The following is a 21789-nucleotide window of genomic DNA, read 5'->3' as shown; positions in this document are numbered from 1 at the left end:
GATATCACTATCGTCCAATTCATGTCATCGAGTAATTCTGCAAAAGACTCTCTGTGATTGGTTCCTCAACGAAGCGGTAGCCAATCAGGTTGAGCGATTTAAATAAAAAACAAAGTGAGATAGAGTTGACGTGAGTTGGCGCGAACCATTTATTATGAAGGTGAATCATAATAGAAAAATTATGTTCCCCACGTCTACGTACACAACAATTAAATGTATTTTGGGTACGTTGCTACAAATTTTTATTTTTAGCTCTTCTGCTAACAATAAGGTAGAATTTCATTTTTCAAATTAAATCAGAGGTATTTTTCGTATTTTCAAACTAAATCTCCCAGAATTTTCCTTCTGTATTAAAATTGTGCACAAAAATGAGAATAAATTTATGTAATGTAGTATGGTTTATTTGATCAACAAATTTGACTAAGAGAGACAAATGTTTTCATTAAATAACGTGAATGGAATAGGTACAAATAACGTGAACGTGAACACAATGGAAAATATCGAAAATATAAAATTATGCACATGTTTCTTTTTTGTATTTAGCATAATGCCTTACATCTTACATCACTGATTTTTTGCAACTTAATAGTAATTATAAAAATCATATAAAGAAGTTTTTCACGTCAGCGTTCACACAAGTCATTATTTTAAACACAAAATTTTCTCAATTGCATATAATAGCTAATAAATTAGAAATATTGATCGTAATAGTATACACAATGCCAAAATATTGCCAATTAAGACAGAGGCTTAAATATAAAAAATTGTTTATTTTAGACAAAATTATGAAATTTTATACAGCCATAAAAAGCATAAAAATATGAATATTATGTTCAATCGTTCATACAGTAAATTAATAATGTATTTCAAAAGTTAGCTCTATTATTACACTGATTGTGAAATTATAATTAATAATAATTATTTAACAGGAATATAGCGCTGGAAAAAAACTAGGACTGTTTAAGTTCTGTCGATTTTTTAAATCTTCCTCCTGGCGCCCATTGACTGCGTTGGCAAAATTAAAAAACCCCAAGTTGAGTGTAATACCTTAACATCAACTACCCTCAACACTCATTGGCTGGCTGATGTAATGGTCTATCCTCATTGGCCTAATGTATATCTCCCGCAAGACATTTAAATATTTCAAGATGGCGCATGCAGGTGATAAACATCTGTGAGATTTTGAAGTCTCGCACAAACGGCACAAACATTTCAAGCTATAATTTTTACAAATCATGTTGATTCGGGAAAACCTTCTTGCTTCAGTGTATCCGTTCAATGGTTTTATTTAGGACGCGTTGAAAACGTGTAGCAATTATGAATTTGCAGGGTATTTTTCAAGATTTCAATCCTAGGTGAGCACCGCACAAACAAAAGTTTGTTGTCAATGCAAACGCGTGGACGTGTGTCAAATATAAGCCATTCAAAGATAATCGCATTTGTCACTTTCATCAGTCAAAAATAAATCCATGTCTGTGTCGCAGCAAATTCATCGTACATGGCTGCCTGCTCCTGTTTTCAATATTTCTATCCCTTCGCCTGGACAACACAATCACATGGAGCTACTGGACTGTCTTCAGCCCGATATGGTTTTGGAAATTCATGGCCATTAGCGGTGCCCTTGTGGGAAGCTATGTTTGGTGGAGACACCCACATTACAGGTATGAGAAATCAATTTATTCATCTATGCATTATTTGTAATGTCGCGCATTTAACCCACTTAATTTTGTTGTCACAGAATGGAGGGTGAAGCTTATGTCCATTACAAAGCGATGCTGATAAGTTTGGCTCTTCACCTGATTCTGCTAATGTTTGAGCTGCTAGCTTGTGACAAGCTCGAATCAGGGAGACACCTTTGGATTCTAGTTTTTATTCCTCTGCTGTTTATTTCAATTGCGTCAATCGCCGTTTGCGTGTGGGCGGTAAAGCACGACAGGGCTTTTGAGGTAACACAAATTGATTTAATTCTGACCTGCTCTTTCTAAAAGGTATTTTCTTCAGCTGGAATTGTTCTGCGCTGTGAACATTCTTCAATTTGTATTCATAGCACTTAGATTAGACAACCTGGTCCAGTGGAGGTGGGAAGTTGTTTTTGTTCCCCAGTGGGTGTTGTTGTGCATTGCCCTTGTTGGTGTCTTGTATGCCTTGATTTTTGCTGCTATCCTTCTCCGTGCACCAGAAGCAAGCCATGCACAGCGAAAAGCAGCCTTCCACTCGGCATTAGGGTACACCTGTTTGGTCATTCCACTGCTTGTCTTCCAGGTTAACATTTCAATATAATATATGATGTGTATTTGCAAGTTTAATTGTGGTCCATTACAGGTGGTTTTAGCCAATAAGTTAGACGGTGAAATAGATGCACCCTATGTGACGGTGGCGTCACCTTTGTTTGTCTCATTTTCTACCCTCATGTTGATGTCATTTGGTGCTAAAGGGGCTAACAAATGTAGGTTTATCTCATGTCATCCAAATTTAATTTAACACTATTTGAGTTAACAGGGTGGTTTGGAATTAGAAAAGACTTCTGCCAATTTTTGCTTGGTGTGTGCCCGGTGCTCCAAGAATATGGCAACATCGCGTACAGTTCAAGATCGTCGCCTATTAAGGAGGGACCTTCAGACAGGTTAGGCCTCTCCAGAAGATCTGAATTAAAGCCCGTGATGCCTGTGATTTCAATTGAAACTCCAGATTGATCTTAGATTTTTGAGGTAAACCGGACACTCCGTATCAATAACTTAACTACAGAAATTGAAAATGAGAAAAGACTGCTGAAAATTATTTATTTGCCTTTCCTGGAAGAGGCCACTGTTTCATCAAAAAGTGCTTTATATTACTGTTAAGCTTGTAATGATTTAACGTTATTTTATAGTGAACTATAACAGATAATTTGGTCACTCTAAAAGTATCTACTGAGGTTTCAGTCATTTAGACGCAATTGACAAATAATATTTCAAACTATTGCTGTGTAAATAATTCCTTTGAGCAAATATTTGTCAAATATGTGCGTACAAGCATTACTTGTGTTGCGACTCTACCAGTGGACAGTATTTTTACAGATATTAAGGGTAGGAGAAATTTATATTTTCTGAATCAATCGCCGGCACAACATTTTATTATCGATATTCTGATCATTGTAAAATAAAACAATTAAAACGTTCAATGTTGTGTAAAATTAAGATTTGTTCATTGCATTCTATGGGTTACTTGTTAAATCTCATGGGTGTGTATTGCACAAGTGCGAATTTATTATGATAATTATCTTTGCCGACTCTGCTTCAGGGTAGCTCAAACAGAGCTGACAATATAATGCTAAAAATATTTTGCTGGAAGCACACGAGCGACTAAAATTGGTTTGCTTTATATATTTTGTACAACTTACATAATGAACTTATTAGCTTTGTAAACTCAAATTTCTCCCAATTTAAAATTTATTAAATCATGCTTTTTAGCTTTATAAAACCAATTGAACTGTGCTGTTCATGGGTGTTTAATTGATAATTGTTCATTTGTAATAATTACTTTTCATTTCCTCCCACTTCAAATAAATCTGCATTGAAGAAAAATTGGACTCTTATTAATTTTTTACCAACTCTTGCCTGAAAGTTCTCCGTAATCCTGAATAAAGTAGAAGCTTATTAAAAATTAAGTAAAATCCCAAGATATTAAGAAAGAAAGAAAGAAATAGATTCAATTATTCATAATATTTTTTATATTGAAAATATTCTTTCGCGTTATGATATTATTTATAATTTGATTTAGTTAAAATTATGCATGTTAACTACTAAAAATAATTTTCCTGGATATTTTTTGTTAAATGATGTGGGCCCTAATACCTTTTCTCTCCCTCCTAAAACTTCATATACTCTAAACTTTACACTTTTGGTGTTCTCAAAAGTGAAGACCAGCCTGACTTTACGAATAAGGACGTCGTCCCCGTCGTCCTTAGTTACGAAATTGCATAGTACAAGTTTACCGCAACAGATGGCTCTAGCTAACGGCGAACTGTAAAGCTTACAGGAATAATAATGTTTCCATGTCTAAGTGCCAACCCAGGAGATTTTTTGAACTTTTGGTTATTAAATTTAAGCCCTATTGTTGGGAACCAGTTCAAAACATAGAAATAAAAGCATAATTTTAAGATTGAAACAACTAATTACACTTTATTTAGAAATTTTAAATTTATACATAGTGAGATAATAAAGGAGAAAAAATTGATTTTGGTTGGCAGACGTGACACACCTCATTCGGATCGTGTCGGACAGTCGTCAAAGAATGTGCAGGGAGCAGTGCAACTACCTCAGTCAATCGTTTTCCTCAGTTTTGTTCGGTTCGTGCAGTGGTGGTGAAGCTTAAATGACTTGGAAACTGAAGTGAACCGTCCACAACAGCTCCGTAGGTGTGAAAATTTGCGTTATAGATATTCACGAATGTTCGTTTAGCCTGAGGGTTTGTTTTTTATTCTCGCCACCTTATCATAGTTGAAACTTTTTGCTCCCTTTTGACGCCCCCAATTGTTTGTTTTGTTCTCGTCAGTCGCAATTTTTTTGTGACTCACATTACTAGCGTTGTTGAGCTCATGAAATATCCCGTTTACTGGATAATTTAATGGTGAAATTTGCCACAAGGATCAGGATCACTCACTTTTTGATTAATGCGTACGTTGGTGTTTGACAGGAAGCGATGGGATTCTGCCAATTTATTTTTTCGTTTTTCTTCGCTTCCCACAGCAAAAATAAGAAACCACAGTGTTTACAATGGTCGAGGCGATTAATTTGCTTTTGTCTCTAATTATTTGTTATATTTTGTATGATAAATATCATATTTAAAACTTCCTTTGATGGTGCTGCAATTTTTCTAAAATTTTATTATTTTAATTTTTCAGGGTTGAAGATGATATTGCGAGACACATCATGGACTCAGGAATAGAGAAGGCGACCTCTACGCGAATTACGAAAATTTTCGAAGATTTTTCACTCAACATTGATTGTTGAAAGACTCGCGCCACCAATTTGTAATCCAGCCGTCATGATTGTTTTGAGAAAGGAATGTGATATAATTTTATATTAGTACAGCAAGTACTTTGAACTGTTTAAACGAGTGCGAATTTTGGACGATTTGCCCATGAACATTGCAATGATGACATTTATGATGAAGAAAAAGAAATACAAGTTCCAAGTGTCACTAAGACTAGACGAATTGACTGCTGTGCCATTCGTCAACGCAGTCCTCTTCGCTAAAGTGCGGCTCCTGGACGGCGGCAGCTTCCGGGAAACTTCAAGCCGGTGAGTCTAAAAACTAATAAACGAAATACATAGTTTATAAAATATCTTTTCATTCGCGTTAAAAAGGTTTAGCAAATATGATACCAAAGTAAAATAGATTGCTAATAAGTTAAAAATATTCGGGTAGTCTTACGTGAAATCAAACTTTTCCTTTTACTTGGATGAGCTAAATTTATGGTACGTTAGTGGATGAATGGTAGAAGTGGGCCTAATGAAATTGAATCGCGCTTGCCTCGTATAACATCTGCCAAAGAAAGCTTTTAAGTGCGCAAACAGACTTCGCTCTCTTGTGGCTTGCAATTAGAATTCGCACATTGCAAAGTTGTATGTACTGCTGCCATTAACTATTCCGAATTTCTCCTGTTGACATTTGCATTGAAATGGTGGGCATTGGTTGCAGCCTTTCGCCACCTGCTTTTCCTTTTTATTTCTTCTCCGCAGTTTCACTTCCTTCGGGCGTTTGTTTAGCCGTTGTAATAAACCACCGACGCGAGAAGAGGCGATGAGTAAAATAAAATCATCTTCACCGTTGAAGAGTCATGCTGTTCAGATTTGTTGATTTTGCAGGAGCTTGCTACCACATTTTATATTGATTGAGTAGACCGAAATATACATTTGAGGAAACAAAAGCTGATATTATCGATTAATAAATTTAATGCTGGGCTTATTTAGTGATATTTAATAATTTAAATACGTCAGAGAAATGTCGACAGCTAGAATAACAATGAAACTCATAACTGCCCAACAGTGCTCAAGAGTCATAATAAGTTCCACAAGCGGTTTTTATACATAGCAGAGAAAATTGTTTTTCCTGTTGCCATACAGCTGCAGCCGCAATAATTAATTGCAAACTTAGATCCATTTTTTATCAAAAGCTATGGCGTTCTCACATTTAAAGTTTCTGTGGGAAATTTGCGCGAAGCTTTCACTGATTTTTAAAATGGTGACCCCTGGAGTGCAATTCACTCTTCACGTGCGTCGTAAGGTGTGATTTTTGCTTCAAATGTATACCATTTTGTACGAGTGCAACGTCGTTGGCAATCAAAGTGAAACTGAGCGTTATTCTGAAAGTTGTGTCGAACGACCCGCGTAGGTTTCCCACAATCCGAAAATATTTTTTGTTGGTTTAACTAGGCCGCTCAGGTCAGCCATGCAAAATTTAAATTTCCATTACCTTAATTATTTTTGTACCCTGATAAAGAACCGTGGTAATAGTGTACCGACTCTATGTCGGGTCAGTGAATGGCAGCCGGTCAGCATTGCCGTTCGAAATGTCAGTTTAATTTGTCCTCAGCTCGCAATTAATTTGTCGCCCCTCGCAGAGAGAGAGAGGTTGACCTTAAATATGCGACGCAGACTCCATATAATCGCAGCAGTATTCATGAAGGTGGATTAAAAAGGCGAAAAGCGCATAAAAGGCCATTCACAGTAGCGTGTTTTTCCTCCATCGAGTTAATGAGCCTGAGCTGCTGCCCTTTTCTTGTGCAGTTGCTATCAGCAAAATAATAATAATGGCAAGATGCGCAGCCAGGTGAAGTTTTTTCAAAGTTTCATTACTATTTTTCTTGATCGATATGCGATGCAAAGCATTTTCATGACGATGAAATAATTTTTTAGTTTATCTTTTAAACCGGAAGAAGTGCACATTTTACACATTTTACACATTTTAAACCTACGCTGGAAATATTCGCAACCTTTCAAAATATTGGCAATTGATTTTCGTATTCATTAATCAGTGATTGGCGTGCATATATGACGCACGTACGCGCTTCTCAGCTGCGTTGTTCATACTGGACATTGTTTACGCGTTGCAAATAACCGCATAAGAAGAACAAAATAAACACTTTGCCGTTGGTATCACATCCTCACCGATCGCCTCTGATAATTATTGCCCCGTTTTTCTCAATGTCGCCAGCCTCGTGGGCTGAAAAGAACGGCCGTCCTTGCTTTGTCTCCAAGCTGTTATAATATGTTATTTATTTTGCCTGAGCACCGCGAGGAAAACTAAAGCCGTGCCATAAGGCTCACAGCAGATAAGCAGAAATAATTAATTATACAATCGAGTCCTCATTCGCATTTGCAAGGAAAATTCCACGCATTCAAATCGCTATTGGTTTGATTTGATTTTCGGAATTCGTACGAGTAAACAAACGCTTCTCCATTTATTTATCTGGCAGAGCGCTTGGTCCACTTTTCCGTCGGCCTCCGCTCTGTGTTTGGTCCATGAGTAACGGTTTTGCAGCCTCGTGCGTGTGTTCAGCCAACACATTGTCTCAGCTATACAAAAGGTCTGCAAATGTATATCATTGCAAAAGCCGTTTGCGGCCGCTTATCGCACGGCTCTCGAATTTATGCCTTCCCGATCGCTTTGATGTGGGTGCTGCGCTGGCTGTGTCTGTCTGAAATCCATTACTTTGAGCACACGCTGGAGGGTTAAGAGGCGTCTCGCAACTGGGGTCGACCTGCCGGGTGGGTGGTTGGACGCACGCTCTGCTTATTCCCGCGCCTCTAATCGATTTCAAGGCGTTGTTTGTGCCACCCTATTACAGCTTACTCAAATAAAGAGAAATTTTTCATAACAGAGGTCCAAAAATGTCATTCTTTCGATTTTTAAATTTCAATTTTTTATCCTAGCCAGCCGGCATCACACGTTAGCTAAAGTCACGACCGCTGGCGGGTGACAACATGATCTAAAATTTAACGGCTAGCGCGGCGCGGCTGCTGGCATCTGCAATGGTAAAATTTCATCGTTTGTATTATATTTGACATTTGATTCCAAAATGGCAATAGATTAGACGCGAACAACCATAATCGCGACAGCTTATACCCCTTGTGCTTAAAAAACTGGGTTAATTAAAAAAGAGATAGTTTATATATCCTTGATTTTGATAGTGATGCACTTCATGCTACTGTTAATTAGCACTTCATGCAATAACTGGGGAACAAATTTCTACACCACTAGCGTCTCTACCGTGGTCTCTATGGAGTTTAAATTAGATAATCATGGACTGCAAAGCGTGGAAAATTAACAAAGAGGCAATTAAATATTCCGTTTAAACAGCTACGAGGATTATAAGCAGGATGGTCATCGCAAAGGATGCACTCGACTGTGAGATTAACGAAAAATTCGGCCACTACCGCTATTTTGAGTAAGCACGTCCTCGGTGTTGGTGCTCCAGTAGAAGCAATGATAAAAATACAACACATTACAGCGTACGCGTCTAAACACGACCGAGAGGGTCATTATCGCATTGCGAGTGGAGTTTTAAAACACATTTGCCTGCTGCTGGCTGAAGTAACTTGACTTTTAAATTTGGAACGCTGCGCACATAATGGTCGTTTTGTGTAGGCACACATACCGCTGCATGCAACTGCTCCACTTGGATTGGAAAACGGTCTAACTCCCAAAGCTGCCCACTCGAAGGGAAAAATGCTATGGGCTAGTATGATTTAATTCTTACTTTTGGCGATGTTTTCATAAAATCTGGATGAAATTTTGTTTTGAAGCTTTTTAAATTTACGAAGATGGCTTTGTTTTCTGCAAATCTTTTAACACAAAAATTACAGTTTGTTGGTTATATGAAATTTATACATTATAAAATTAGTGCATGGAATGAGTGCGAAAGATTTCATCCTTGAAGCGAATATTCAATTCTATATTAATAAGCTAAGGTCGTTTGTTGCATTTTTTCGTAAATCTAGTCATCTAGTGTTTTACCGTTGAGTGAATAATAGACGAAACAGCGACAGCTGACCATGCAGCTAAAAGCATGCACGTGCCAGTGTGCACACACTGCTTCACACTCAAATAGAGTGTGTCTGTTTGCAGCACTCGAAAGTTCATGGATGACAATGAGGATATGAGGATATTACAATTTTATTCCCTTTCCATTCGCAGGGTGAAAAGTGACGTTCAAATGTATAGAACCAATCGAGCAGAGGAAGCAGGAAGCTGGTCTTGCGAATATTAATGAAGACTGACACTATCCAGTCATTGATTTGCTTTGATCGCATGCTGTTAGAATGACGACCTTAAGTGAAATTAGCCACCGATGCATAATGCAATTATTAAATGGGAAACGTCAATTACCTGCACTAGAAATCATCGGGCCGGTGACCGATAGCGGGAGAAATTATTCCGAGACTGCTATATTAGGAACGTACAGCAATTACTGTAATTATCTAAACAAGTGGGCATTCACTTAAGTGTGAAGTAGACATGGTGTAGTGTGGTTAACTTTGTTCTGGATGCGCCAATTTGCTTAGGGGAATTTGATGATTGAAAGTTGAAACTCAAGAGGTCAGTTTAGTGCCATGAAGCTACACAAAATGTTTGAAAGTTGCTTCCTTTATGTTCTCAGTAATGAAATACATATGTTCATATGAGACTAGTACAATTTGCACTGTGTAGCAGTTTAAACCGTTTAAACACAATCACGGTACTCATATTTTCGTTGTTTCTTTTCAATTTTAAAGTACATAATTATCTCAGTCGTATTGCGAAAAACTGGTGTTGCGTGCTTGCTGCACACACAAAGCAGAGTATGTATCGTGTTTGCACAGCTGTGCGTAATGGCACGCCGCTCGCTTAAATTCGCGACTAAGTAATGTATGGTGCAGTAACCAAGCCGCCTTTTGCCTGCGCAGAGCACAAACATTAATATTTTAGCGTTGCCCGTTTTTTCCATGCACTCTTCACCTAATATACTAGTCTTAAAATTTTATTGTGAAACTGCCGGCTGGAACTTTTTTAAAAGTCGTATTCGTTACTCGTTTTAAGCACTTTCCTAAAAACTCATGCTGAACATGATGATCACATAATATATAGAATTGTTGTCCGCAGTAGTGTCAATTTTTTGGCCCACATCAAACTTGAACAGCCGGGGTGGGCAATGAAGTTAAAGACGGTCTCTTTTTTCTTCTATTGGTGATGAAGAGGACGCAGTCTAACGGAGTTAAATCCTGAATTGGACTAAACACACAGGAAATAATTGCTGTTAGACAGCCTTGGCAAATAATTTGAATCTTTGAGCACTTGTAACTATAATGCACTTAAAATTATGAAAATATGCTGTATTTGAGCGTTACGTGTAAGATATAATGATCCAAAATTTTAAGTTAACTTGTCAAGGACCTCAAGTCACCTAGCGAGATATCACAATATGCATGCGCTGACAATGAGAGATTATTGGACCACCGCGGCTGCTGGCTTTCCTCTATATATGGCTCGGTTTGTGAAGCGTCCATTGAAATTACAGTAACACCGTTTTTGGCGATATGTTGCTATTTTTTGCACAGTGCCTATCAATACTATGCAATTTACACATAAAATATGCCTTCTAATAATTTAAGAAAATTTTAAGAATCAAGGCAAATTTAATTCTACCTCACTTGGATAAAAATAATAAATATTATGTTAGAATGCTTTATTGCTAACTTGTTAAGTTAAATCAGCACGGGACAGTTAATAAAGATCTTAGTTGGCGAGTGATTCAAGTCGACTGCCCAATTTTTCAACATTATTTTCTAGCAACTTGAATGGTCAGTAGTGTAAAAATAGAGCTTCACGCTCCGCATCTGAAGTGGTGCGAGACGCGTTTTCTGCTATTCATTGAACAGTTTTTTGAATATCAGTCGGCTGCCCTGTCGCCCCTGTTACAACAAGTGGAGCGCACGCTACTCGATTTAGGTCTGGGTTTTAGCTCGGCGAAAAAAGTAACTTTCACTTCAGCAAGCATCATGGTGATGTAGCAGGCGTAATATTTGCAAACCAGTTTAATACATGATGCTGTGCGCAACTACTGCACCGATTATAAATTGCGCAATCCAAGCAAGGCTGTTAGCAGTGATACACTCTCGATTTACATAACCCAGAAAATTGGTTTTAACGAGTTTGTTTAATGCTTGGGACGGCCTTAATAAGATCGAAAAGCGCGTTAAATTGTTCAAGTAGATAGCAGCAGTAAAATTGAAAGTTAAAACAACAACTGTCGGTGCAATTTCAGGGTGCTTGCGCAGTGCGGCGATAAAAATGAAAACAACAAGTCATTTGTGCTTTCCCTCAATACCCATTTTAGTAAAAATTTCTATCTAATTAGAAAGAGGAATTTTGGAGATCCAGTAGAATTTGGATGTTCTAACGTTCTACAAAAAGAAGAAACCTATTGAAGCATTTAAAATACGTTAGGGTTTTTAAAAACTTGAAACAGGCATTGATGATGCACGCGGATATGATTACTGAATACAAACATGATGATTGAAAGGAAAACAATGCTTGAGTGCGAAAAGTTATCGCAGGCACAACACAATATATATTAGCTTATTGTTCCTTTTCTGGATTGAATAAAGTGGCTCTCTAGCCGTACAAATAATGCATGCGAGGACATCCCTGAATTTGTTTGTGAATTTTCTCACCAGGGAAACGCACGATTGCCGGAGGGATTCAGATTTTCGGCGCTTGGCAAGGTCATCTCGATCAGAAAAGTAACGGCACAATCTAAGAACCAACTCACTATGGCACAGGAAGCCAATTTGGAGACACATTAAAATTCGCGAAGAAAGTTTGACCTTTTTCCCAAGCTCGTTATGCGTGCGTGTTCACGAAAATTTCCAACACAAAGAGATCGATTCGCAACACGCATTAGAGAGACTCACGAGCCTTAAAGACACTTTTCTTGAATGGCTTGCTTTCTTGGCTAATAATACCACAAGCAACAACACCGGCACCCACAAACAGCTGATAAGAAAAATATGTACGCAGGAAGAGTTCCGTCTTTGTTCGAAATGTGTTGCTCCAGTTTCCTCTGTTTGCTTAACCTCCCGCTGACAATGAGTGAGTGTAAAACACTATTATGCAGAGCACAAACGAATTGGCAATGAGGGAAAAAACGTTCAGCTACCGTTAGATTTGGTCGACGATTTTTATCGGATTAAGAAGAGCTTTAATGAACCTGGTATTCTTTTGTGAACATTAATGTGGGAAAATTTAATTTCTGTAGCAGTATACAGTTGCCTTACAAATAATATACTGCAAAAATCGAACGATTTAACCAAGTACTTTCTGCAGTACACATCGAACAGACTGTTTTCACAGAAATGAGCTACTTGGTATATCTAAGAAATAATTTCTGCTCTATTCAATCTATGAACCCAAACAATTTCCCAGTGATTAAAAGCTTATTGTTATATAAGTGATATCTTTCAAAACCGTTGAAACAATACGGTGTGACAAACGTTGGTCATAACTCATAAATAATAAAATGAAAATTATTATTTTATTAATAATCTGATTCAATTATTTGGTTCGCTCCTCACATCAAAGGTTTCATTTTCATTAATTACATTACAAGAAGTGTTCCTTGGAGATAGGAACGGTGCCGACGTTTAATTTGCCGTCCGCATTGAACGACAAATAAAAGATTCGGGTTTCATCTTGTCGCGAAGTTCATTTAGACAAGCCACGTGCAAGCAACGTCTCGCATTTCCCTTTTTGACAGCTAAGAGAAAAGAGCCGCTTGGTGCGTACAAAAGGCGAATTCGCCTTTGAGCCTCGTTTTGGGCGTGTCCTCGTCGTCAGTTAATTACGAAACGCTTCTGAAACGAGCGCGGCTGCTCTGAAAAAATTTCATGCTCGCCACCTTTCCTAGAGCCAAGGCCGCTTTTGACATCAGACGAAGAGCCGGAATCTGTCACCAAACATACGCGTCTGTTTGCTCTGCCACTGCTCAAATACAGAACTGCAGCAGCACACTAATTTTCACTATCGTCACTCGTGAGGAACTTACTTTTATTGTTCGCTGTATAAACTCCTGTGTTGTTGCCATTCAACAAAAAGATGAAGAGGCTGATTACAAGTTAAGGAAGAATTCATAGAGGCTTCACGGAACTTAAAAATGGCAGGAAATAGTGTTTTATTCTACTTTTTGTGTTAAAGAAAGTCTTGTAATTATACTTTTGACTATAATCTTTGGCTGCTAACCTATAGTAACATTTCTTTTGCACAAATAGGAGAGGAATCAAAAATTGAGGTAAAAATTGTGACCACTAAAAATTTGAGCAGTCATTAATATATGTGTGAAAGAAGCTCTTTGTGGAAATATGCGATAGTTGATATCCTGCGATTCTTAGTGAAGCTCACACTTAACGCTTAACACATAAAAGCCCTCCGATTCCTTGAGCACCGTATCGACGCAAAAGACGCTCTGCACCGAGATCAATATCCGTCCACAACAAGCACTTCATTAGCCCACTTAATTACAACGCCAAGTTCGCTCTGCACAATTTATTTATTCCTAGAAATCCAAAGGGTTGCCATTAGCGTCGTGAGCGCGAGCGCTCGGCAAATAGCGAGTTCCAGTTGGGTAAATGAGTGTTCGCGGTCCGTGCTCAATCTCACGTCGTTAATCGTTGACGCGCGCGTTTCGCCACATTTCAAAATAAATTAATTCCAGCAAGTAGCCAAACATTAATTCGTGGCGGCGGCCATGTTGGGCTTGGTGACTCTCATAGATTGCTGTGGGCTTTTTCGCTAATTAAATATTTTGCAATTACGTGCACGTCAGCGCACAGTGCAAATATATTAATAAAATTTGCGGTCCTGCGTGTGAAATGCATGTGTGTGCTCATTTTAGATTAGATCGTGCTCTTTTTTAATTTATGCTGAAAATCTTGACGCCAATGTTGCCCCAAGCGATGCACCATGCTGGTCGTGACATTTGAATTTGTGATTAGGAAGGTTACTGGAATATGCCGGTCTCGAGTCGAGCGTCTTGCTTTAGGTTGCGATGCATAAATTATCCATTTTTGTCCAACATAAAATTCCAAGCTAGTTGAATTTGCGGTTTCTGACTTTGGCTTCAACTTTTGTCAACATGATCAGTACGTGAAATTAGTTTGGACGGAGAGTACATACTTGTACGCGAAGAGTCCAATTCCAATGTGTTTATATCACTAAAATTCCAACTCAATTATATTTCAATTTTATCTTGAAGGTGAAAGTACGTCATTCAAATTTCAAGGCCATGCAAGATCTGAGTTTCCCCAAGGATATTTTTTGAGTGGGATATCAATTTTATTGTTCAATCCTTATTTATTGTTCAATAATAATAATCCTCATGATCATCGCCTACAATCTGCGATGACAGTTAGCTTTTTAACGATGTGCGAATAAACCAAATAAATTAATGGAACAAGCATAAGCAGCATCACACATGGTCTCACAATTGAAACAACTGCAACTGCAAATTATTCTAGTCGAATTGTAAGCGCAGCAATCGCACGACCTAATTGCGGATTCCTTTCGTGGCAGAGCTGATTTCGCATCGACTGACCGACAGCTCAGCGGTAATTAATTAATATCGTGTCTGGTGCATTTAATCAGCGCGCAGGTGAACTCGCTCGGTGATGTAAGCAAGGTCGTTCCAGTTGATTTACGCGAGCTTTGCAATGTAAAAATGGGCTGGTGTTCATGCCTGGCTAATTCTGGGTTGTCGCACGAGATGCCAGCCGGCTAAATTAATTTAGTGCTTTCTGGCACGCATCAGCCCATCAAGGACGACACACAAACGCATGCGAATAAATCGTCGCTGGCAGACACCGGTTTAGTCTAAAGGGTCTCTTTATACTCAACATTGGCGACATTCGACAACAGGCCCAGATCAAAATTAGCTATTGATTAGAGAGACTACTGGCCATTTCGCAAAATTGTTGTGCCTTGGTTTGCTGATCGCTAACGAGAGAAAGGAACTACTGCTCTTTCTTTGTATGCAATGCATTTGAAAAACAAATGAGCGCTCGAGTGACAGCCAATAAGTGGATTTTTTGCCCACCGAAATTGCGTTGAGTGGTGCATACGTGCGTGGAAACCAAAATGTACTCGCTCGTCGTTCTGTAATTCTCCATCTATATGGGCAAATTGAAGCAGCATTTCGCTTACATAGCCATTCCATTTCGGCTCTTCTTCGGCGAAATTCTACACCCCCATAGGTGACGAGAATCGTCTTTCAATAGCATCCAACAGTATCGCAATTCGCTTATTTTCATCATGCCACGTAGGTATGCATTCAGAATTGAAAGCAAATACGGATGTTTTATCGGAATCGGAATATTTATTTATTGATATTATTTAATATTTAAACTTCAATCTTTTGAGTAGTCTGTAAACAAGCGTAATGGAAACAATGTGAACCATTTCTTGAATTTTCATATAAATATATATGGTTCCCAATGCCAAGTTTACTCGACTATTTAAAAATCAATATGGTGCATCGGTACATGTGTCCCCAATTGAGCGCCACCAGCAAAAGACCGTTTTTCCACTCTACCTTCTTGAATATTTAAAATGAATAACGTTGAAAGACCTTGGCCCAATGTACGACCTCACACCCAGCAGCACCCACCTAGCTGTTGGCAGATGACATAAAAGATACGTTTATTGATGTGACGGCATACCGAATAGCAACCATGCTAAATTATCTCCCTCATTGCTCATTCAGTGCCAAATCGGTTATTCAATATTTACTTTCATTATCGTTTATTATTGCCGATTGTCTTTGCGGCCACGTGTCTATAGCTGCTCTAGATGCTGCAGAGCAGCCTGCTGGCCCGGCCCCCTGCGACAGGGACATTGAGATGCACGCGGTGTGCTCAATAGACGTGTGCTAACTCCACTCGAGCCCTCTTGAACTTTGCTGTCAGCTTTTCCCTTAGCGGGAAGATGTTTTATCGCTGAAATTGTTATCTTTTCCACGCTCAGCACACAGCTGTGCAAACATTAATTCCAAATTGACCTCTGTTTGCCTAGCAAATTCAAATAGCGTTGGTGGTATAGTAATATTTTACTTATCGAGACATATTGAGGCAGTTTTCAACCTTACGTATATGAATTTCTGTTTCCCAGAGTGCACACTTCCTTTAGCTCCACGGAGAGCGCTGAGCTTGCTGATAACACATTGATTGAAGCTTCAAGTCTGTTTTTTCAGACACGCTATAAAAAAAGCGGACCGAATTTCACAGAGGCAAGGAAAACAAGGCCAGAGTATTGACTTCAAAGACAGACCCTTACCCTTCGGTGGATCTCGTCTGATGCTCCCAGACAGGCCATCCTCCATTCACTAAATTTTGCACTGTGAAAATGCATTTTACGAATTAAACTGCCCTCCCCGAACTATCATGGGCAGAAATTCACGAGGATCTCATTAAAACGATAATCTAACTTCCTCTTTGAACGACCGTTGGATCAAGAAAATCTGTTGCGTCTATTGTAAGCAACTACCGTTGAAAATTTTCACTCCACGCACCAATGACGTCACCAATTGTCGGACACTCAGGATAGACGCACACTAAGCCGTTGTACGATTTTAATTCTGCGCAACAACAGATTCATTTAGAAGTCACAACAGAAAGAAGAATGCGTCTCCTTTTTAATTGGTAGCTGGCCCACTATTCTCGATTTCGTAGCCCTTAATTACTATGCATATAACTGCTGCTGATTGAAAGATTGTCGTAGAACACATCCGTTTGTGTAGCATTTATCCTCAAAGCTAATAATGCACTAATTTTTGACCAGAATAAGGTGACCTTCAGTTAAAATAATACAAAAATTGTAGTTGTTATTGTTTCTCAAAAACCATTTCTTGAACAACTTTTGGCTTTATCAGCCACATTTTGGTTCATCTACAGTAATGAGTGAAGGGATGAACGTTGGAAACACACAGCTGCTGTTTCACCTTTCATTTCCTGCGTGTGGCTTCTGGCTTGGCTTCCCATTTCACAAATAAATGATACCATTTCGCACACAAGATCGCGCTGCAAAGTGCTACCTTTTCTCATCACAAAACAAAGTTTGTACTTTTAAAAATTGATTTTACTTACAAGTGAAAATTAAAATTCAGTGAAAAGTTGCTACATTTTTGCAGGTTGCAAATTCGCGGATTTCGCAGGCTTACGCCATCTCTCATAAATTTCTATTGCTTCTCTAATTACAATTTCAACAAGCATCTGCAAGTGCACGGAATCAGCTGTTTTTTTAGTGCACATCCCGTTCTCACGGCAATCCTCGCATTGCCCTTCACAACCCTCGCCGACATAATGGTCACACGACTATGTCAGAATAATAATTACGCATGAGTGGCTACTGAGCTGGAATTATTAACAGTGTGTTTCATGGTTGAGTAAGTGTTCAACAGCTTTTGTTGCCGATTCAACGTTTAACCCCTTTCTTTTCACACACCTCAAATACACCTAGTAGCTGTGTCGAGCTCTCTGAACAGTCTTTATTTCAAATTCACTCCTTTCCTTTCTCACTAAGCAAAAATCGGTGATTGCAAGAGCAAGACTGCCGCTACAACCACGCGCCTGTGATTAAATTTTCATCTATTCCCTTCAGAGCGTCTTCCATTCAACCGAGCGAATAATGAATTGCTTTCACGAAAAGCCGGCGGTACCAAACTGCGAAAGGTTGAACTTTATGCGAAATTTAAACATTCATCGTGTGGTACGCTGTGCAGCAGCACACAAGCCGGCCGAGGCCGGAAGCAACTCTCATCGACCCACCGTCAACTGCTTCCTACAGTAAATTTCGCCCGCTTTCGTCACAGATACGTTCTGAACGAGACCCAATTGCATTCTTTGGCGGTAAATATTATCTTAGTGGTCGGGTAAAATAAACAGAGGCACAAATGTGGGTATGTTGCATCAATAGCGCCGTGTTGCGTCACTCTCGCTATTGCCACTGGATATAGCAGACGAGAGAAAAGAGAACGAGCAGATAATTAAATTTTCTAGCTGTTGCCATGGTGGTCGCATGGGCTCCCTGTTGGATATTATATTGCTTATAGTGTAGTTGGAACACACTAGAAAGACATTCTCACGAGGAAAGAAGCAGTTTCGAGGACTTTCCTGGTTGTTGGCCTCCGCTGGGGGCTGGTTCTTAGAGCGACTGGCAACTGTGCCAGAATGTGCAGCATATGTACATCAATTTGTATTCTGCAACTCACAAAGTTAGTGATGACGTGTTGTGCTAGTGCGTTTATTGCGTATATTGCAAATCCCTTATTAATTAAAATTAAATCCTCCTAAAGCAGACACAAATTTAACTGATTAAAACGACTCTTGAGTATTTGCATGCAGCTTGTTAATTCAATTAAAGAGAGGGAATGATGCGACAAATGAAGCGAGGCTAATCTTCTCAACGTTTGACGAGCGTGCTGGTTGCAACCGATGGGCTCAATCCCACTGCTTTTGAAATCAGTGCAGCGTTTATTCAAATGCATCCACTCTGTTGCTTTTCCAATAAAAGCTGATTTCATGTTTATTCAATTTCTCGTCAACGGCTGCTGTCTGCATTAAATTATGATAAGCTTGCGACGCAAGCGAAAAATCGAGCAGCACCAGCGAGCAAATCTGCCCTGCCAGCAGCCATTCGCTGATCAAATTTCCATATTGATCACACACACGGTTCTCAAACATGCTCCTCTACTTCTGCTTCTTTGGCAGAGTGCTTCACGCGCGAGCTCTAATAAGCTTGTTGACGAGTTCAGCAGAGACCATTACATAACGAGGCACCTAAGTGGCGGTTATAAATCAAACCCCAAGCGGCAACAAAACAGCCCATTTGGCTTTTGCACCTTGGATATAGCGTGGTTTCGCTTGTGCAACTTTAGCAGGCCAATCAAGCTGACCGCATCTATCATGATCAAATCGGGAGGTCGATTCTTATTATTTATGTTTTGACAGACACGTTCCATACATAAAATTATTCATTTTCCCTTGCTCTACATTATATCTTGATTGATATTTTACTTTATCTTATAATTTAAGTAAAATGTATTTTTCATGGTTCATGTATTGTGTCGTTGTCAGTGAAGACGGACAGGACCTTCCCTTTGACTCACACCTATTGCGCTAAAATATGAAGGCTTTCAAAGATTTTTTACTTTATCAGCAACTTGTGCAGCAACCTGCTTCGTAAACTTTCCGGCGCCGGTTACTAAAATAGAAAATTAATAATGCTTGACAACATTTACTGGGAAATTCAAGTGACTAAACGAACATGACCGTTATCAGCGGCGTAGACAGCAAGCGATAAACAGAGGAGTATAGGCAACGTAATCGACTTTATTACTGCAGCAAAGGGCAAAATTTGAGCACTCACGTCACACAGCTGGCAGCTCGATACAAAATCATTAGTCTGATTGCAACGCAGGGCAAGCGCCAGTTTGCAGATATCTGACGTAGGCAGGGAGGAGCAAAGCTCAATTAGCACCGATTACATTCACTTGGTATGGGTGTGCTCTTTTTACGTAGAATTTCGGCATTGCTTTGACTTCAGATTCAGATCCCTTTCTCAATGCGAAACATAGTTGTGATGCATTGCTCTTATCAACGTTTAAGTACTCCAAAGTTCAGTCTCTTAATATTTTTTATTACATAGTTATTATATAATATTCATGTATGGTTCCCTAGTCTAACAATTTTCCTGTAAATTAAAAAATACGCTCTTCAAACTCACAAGAAACAACACCAAATCTTACATGGAATCCATGATACAGCGAAAAATTTGAACTGTTAAAGTGACCCACTAACCACAAATTTGGGTTAGTTAGCCCCCGCGAGATGTCAACATAATAAAAAATGTGTTGTTGAAATGACTGTGATAAGAGACACTTATTTGTAGACCATCAATTTAGCTTTTCGCTTTATTTGTTGTGCCAAGCGTCCTTGTCTTATCTGCGGATTGTCCGCCTTATCAAATTGCCTAAATGCAAATCCCACTGCAAATAACATACAATGAAGCCGCCGAGCAAGGAGGCTTTGATAGTGCTGTTGGGGATTAGGCCATCGCGAAGTAACAACATTATTTCTGCGTGGGACAAAATTGCTAGTGAACTGCGGCTGCTCTAATCTCACGCCGGTCTACTTCAAGCTCGTGAAAGCTGCTTCCTTATCATTTCCTAATTAACAATTCCCCTCCATCACAGATTAAAATTATTAACCAACGCCTTCGTGACGGTTTTAAACATCATGTAATTGACGTTTCGAACTCAAAGGAAGTGACATAGCTTTCAATGGAAACGAGGATGTTGCTTTTTATGTATTATGCGTATTATGTGATGAAATTATTTGCTCTAGAGAGCAGCTTCTATTATGAGCAGAGATTGAAGTTATAAATAATAAAATATTATCAAATTCACTTCGCGCTGGAAACCTATATTGTGTTAGTTCTTAATGAAATGAGCTTGTAACAACCTCCATTGGTCCCTATGGAAACAACCTAATAATCTCTGTTTCAAATTTCGGCCTTTCTTAAACTTATTTGGGATAAATAAGGACCGGAGCAATTAGTACGGTAGTGCTATGGAATTCGGCAAAATTTTTCCACTTTTTACCTATAAAGCTGATGATGACCAAAGTGATAACAACCCTCATCGCTCTGCCAGCTGGAAGAGCATCGTGTTGGCTGAATAAATTGCTCCAGGCTTGCTGGAAAAGCGCCGAGCATAAAATTGAACCTGCTTCTGTGCTGGATATAAATTCCATCCGAGAGCACTAAAAGAAAATTATGTGAGGTTGCGCTTGTTTCCTCCAGCTATTTCGCTAGAGTTAAGTTGCAAAGTTAAAGTAATTTTCCTTCCTCTATCAATTTATTGTTTACTTGGAATTTTCGTTTGTGAATTTGAAAAATAACTGAAGAATATCATTAAAAGCATTTTAAGTTGTTTAAAAAAGTGTGAATCCCAAAATTTCACACTATGGAAATGAGACGATTATAAACTACTCAGGAAAAATTGTAAAATAGTGTCATCACTCAAGGTCTACTTTGGTGCGTAATTTTTGTGGAGATGGTGGCTGGCAGCGATAAATATTTTTGCCGATTTATAGCTCCGTGAAATGCGTAGGAACGCTTTTAATTAAATTCTTGTTAGTCCTGCTTCGCGTGAAATGCGGCTTCGGCGGTTTCCTTTAATGTCTATAAAGCAAACTGCAGAAAACCATAGCTTGCTGGAAATTTCTCAGGCTGCGCGGAACAAAAGCACGAGGCAAAGGCAGCTCTTTGTTAATTTTCCCAACGCGTGGATTTCTTCTCTTTGGGTATGCGGCGGGCGTGGAAAAACGCGTAGAGAAAAAACGCCTGATGATTGGATGTGCTGGATGGACTCATTTGTGCGTGCTTTCGCTTCGATGGCTGCGTGTGGGGCTTCTGAAAGAAAGCAAGGCGGCATTATTAGATCCACAGGCCACCTTGTTAGACTTATTGTGCGACATGGTACTTGTTGGGGCGGAAAAGCGTTCTCTTCTAGAAAATGGAGAACACAGACTGGCGAGCAAACATTGCGGAACTTATTATGTTCTTTCCGTTCGCTAGGATGTAATGGCCTCAGGAAATGGCTGCAATTTTCACTCCACACGGACAAATATGCGTTACACTCTGCGTTTTTTTGCTGCGACAGTAGCCCTTATAATTTAACATCAAGCTCTCAAGCATTTTTCGCGTGCTCGACTCATCGTA

The 21789-nt window shown here is 39.1% G+C and overlaps 2 protein-coding genes across 6 annotated transcripts in view; both read left to right on the top strand.

Moving 5' to 3' along the window:
• The first annotated feature begins 1134 nt into the window (after positions 1–1134).
• Positions 1135–3160, top strand: LOC135944573 (transmembrane protein 185A). The gene is made up of 6 exons (XM_065491613.1): positions 1135–1355; positions 1485–1661; positions 1739–1946; positions 2002–2262; positions 2323–2446; positions 2500–3160. Exons 1-6 carry the CDS (start codon positions 1318–1320, stop codon positions 2691–2693), a joined length of 1002 nt encoding a protein of 333 aa, XP_065347685.1. The 5' UTR covers positions 1135–1317; the 3' UTR covers positions 2694–3160.
• Positions 3161–4249: 1089 nt separating this feature from the next.
• LOC135942014 (EEIG family member 2) overlaps positions 4250–21789 on the top strand; it is a 40426-nt gene continuing 22886 nt past the window's right edge. For 4 of the 5 annotated variants that reach the window (XM_065487892.1, XM_065487891.1, XM_065487890.1 and 1 more), the window contains exons 1-2: positions 4250–4396; positions 4883–5282. In XM_065487892.1, the coding sequence (XP_065343964.1) occupies positions 5122–5282 (161 nt within the window). In that variant the 5' untranslated portion in view covers positions 4250–4396; positions 4883–5121. The remainder of the gene's footprint in view (positions 4397–4882; positions 5283–21789) is intronic. The other variant, XM_065487889.1, reaches the window with a different exon arrangement.

This window comes from Cloeon dipterum, chromosome 4, assembly GCF_949628265.1.
Source record: "Cloeon dipterum chromosome 4, ieCloDipt1.1, whole genome shotgun sequence".
Classification (NCBI taxonomy): domain Eukaryota; kingdom Metazoa; phylum Arthropoda; class Insecta; order Ephemeroptera; family Baetidae; genus Cloeon; species Cloeon dipterum.
The sequence above is the reverse complement of the archived record's forward strand: the minus strand, read 5'-3'. Positions and strand labels throughout refer to the sequence as shown.

Coding starts and splice junctions, on each gene's coding strand:
- LOC135944573 (XM_065491613.1), top strand. CDS start 1,318: ATGAATTTGCAGGGTATTTTTCAAGATTTCAATCCTAG. Junction 1,356..1,484: donor TTTCAAGATTTCAATCCTAG/GTGAGCACCGCA, acceptor TCTGTGTCGCAG/CAAATTCATCGTACATGGCT. Junction 1,947..2,001: donor AGCACGACAGGGCTTTTGAG/GTAACACAAATT, acceptor TATTTTCTTCAG/CTGGAATTGTTCTGCGCTGT.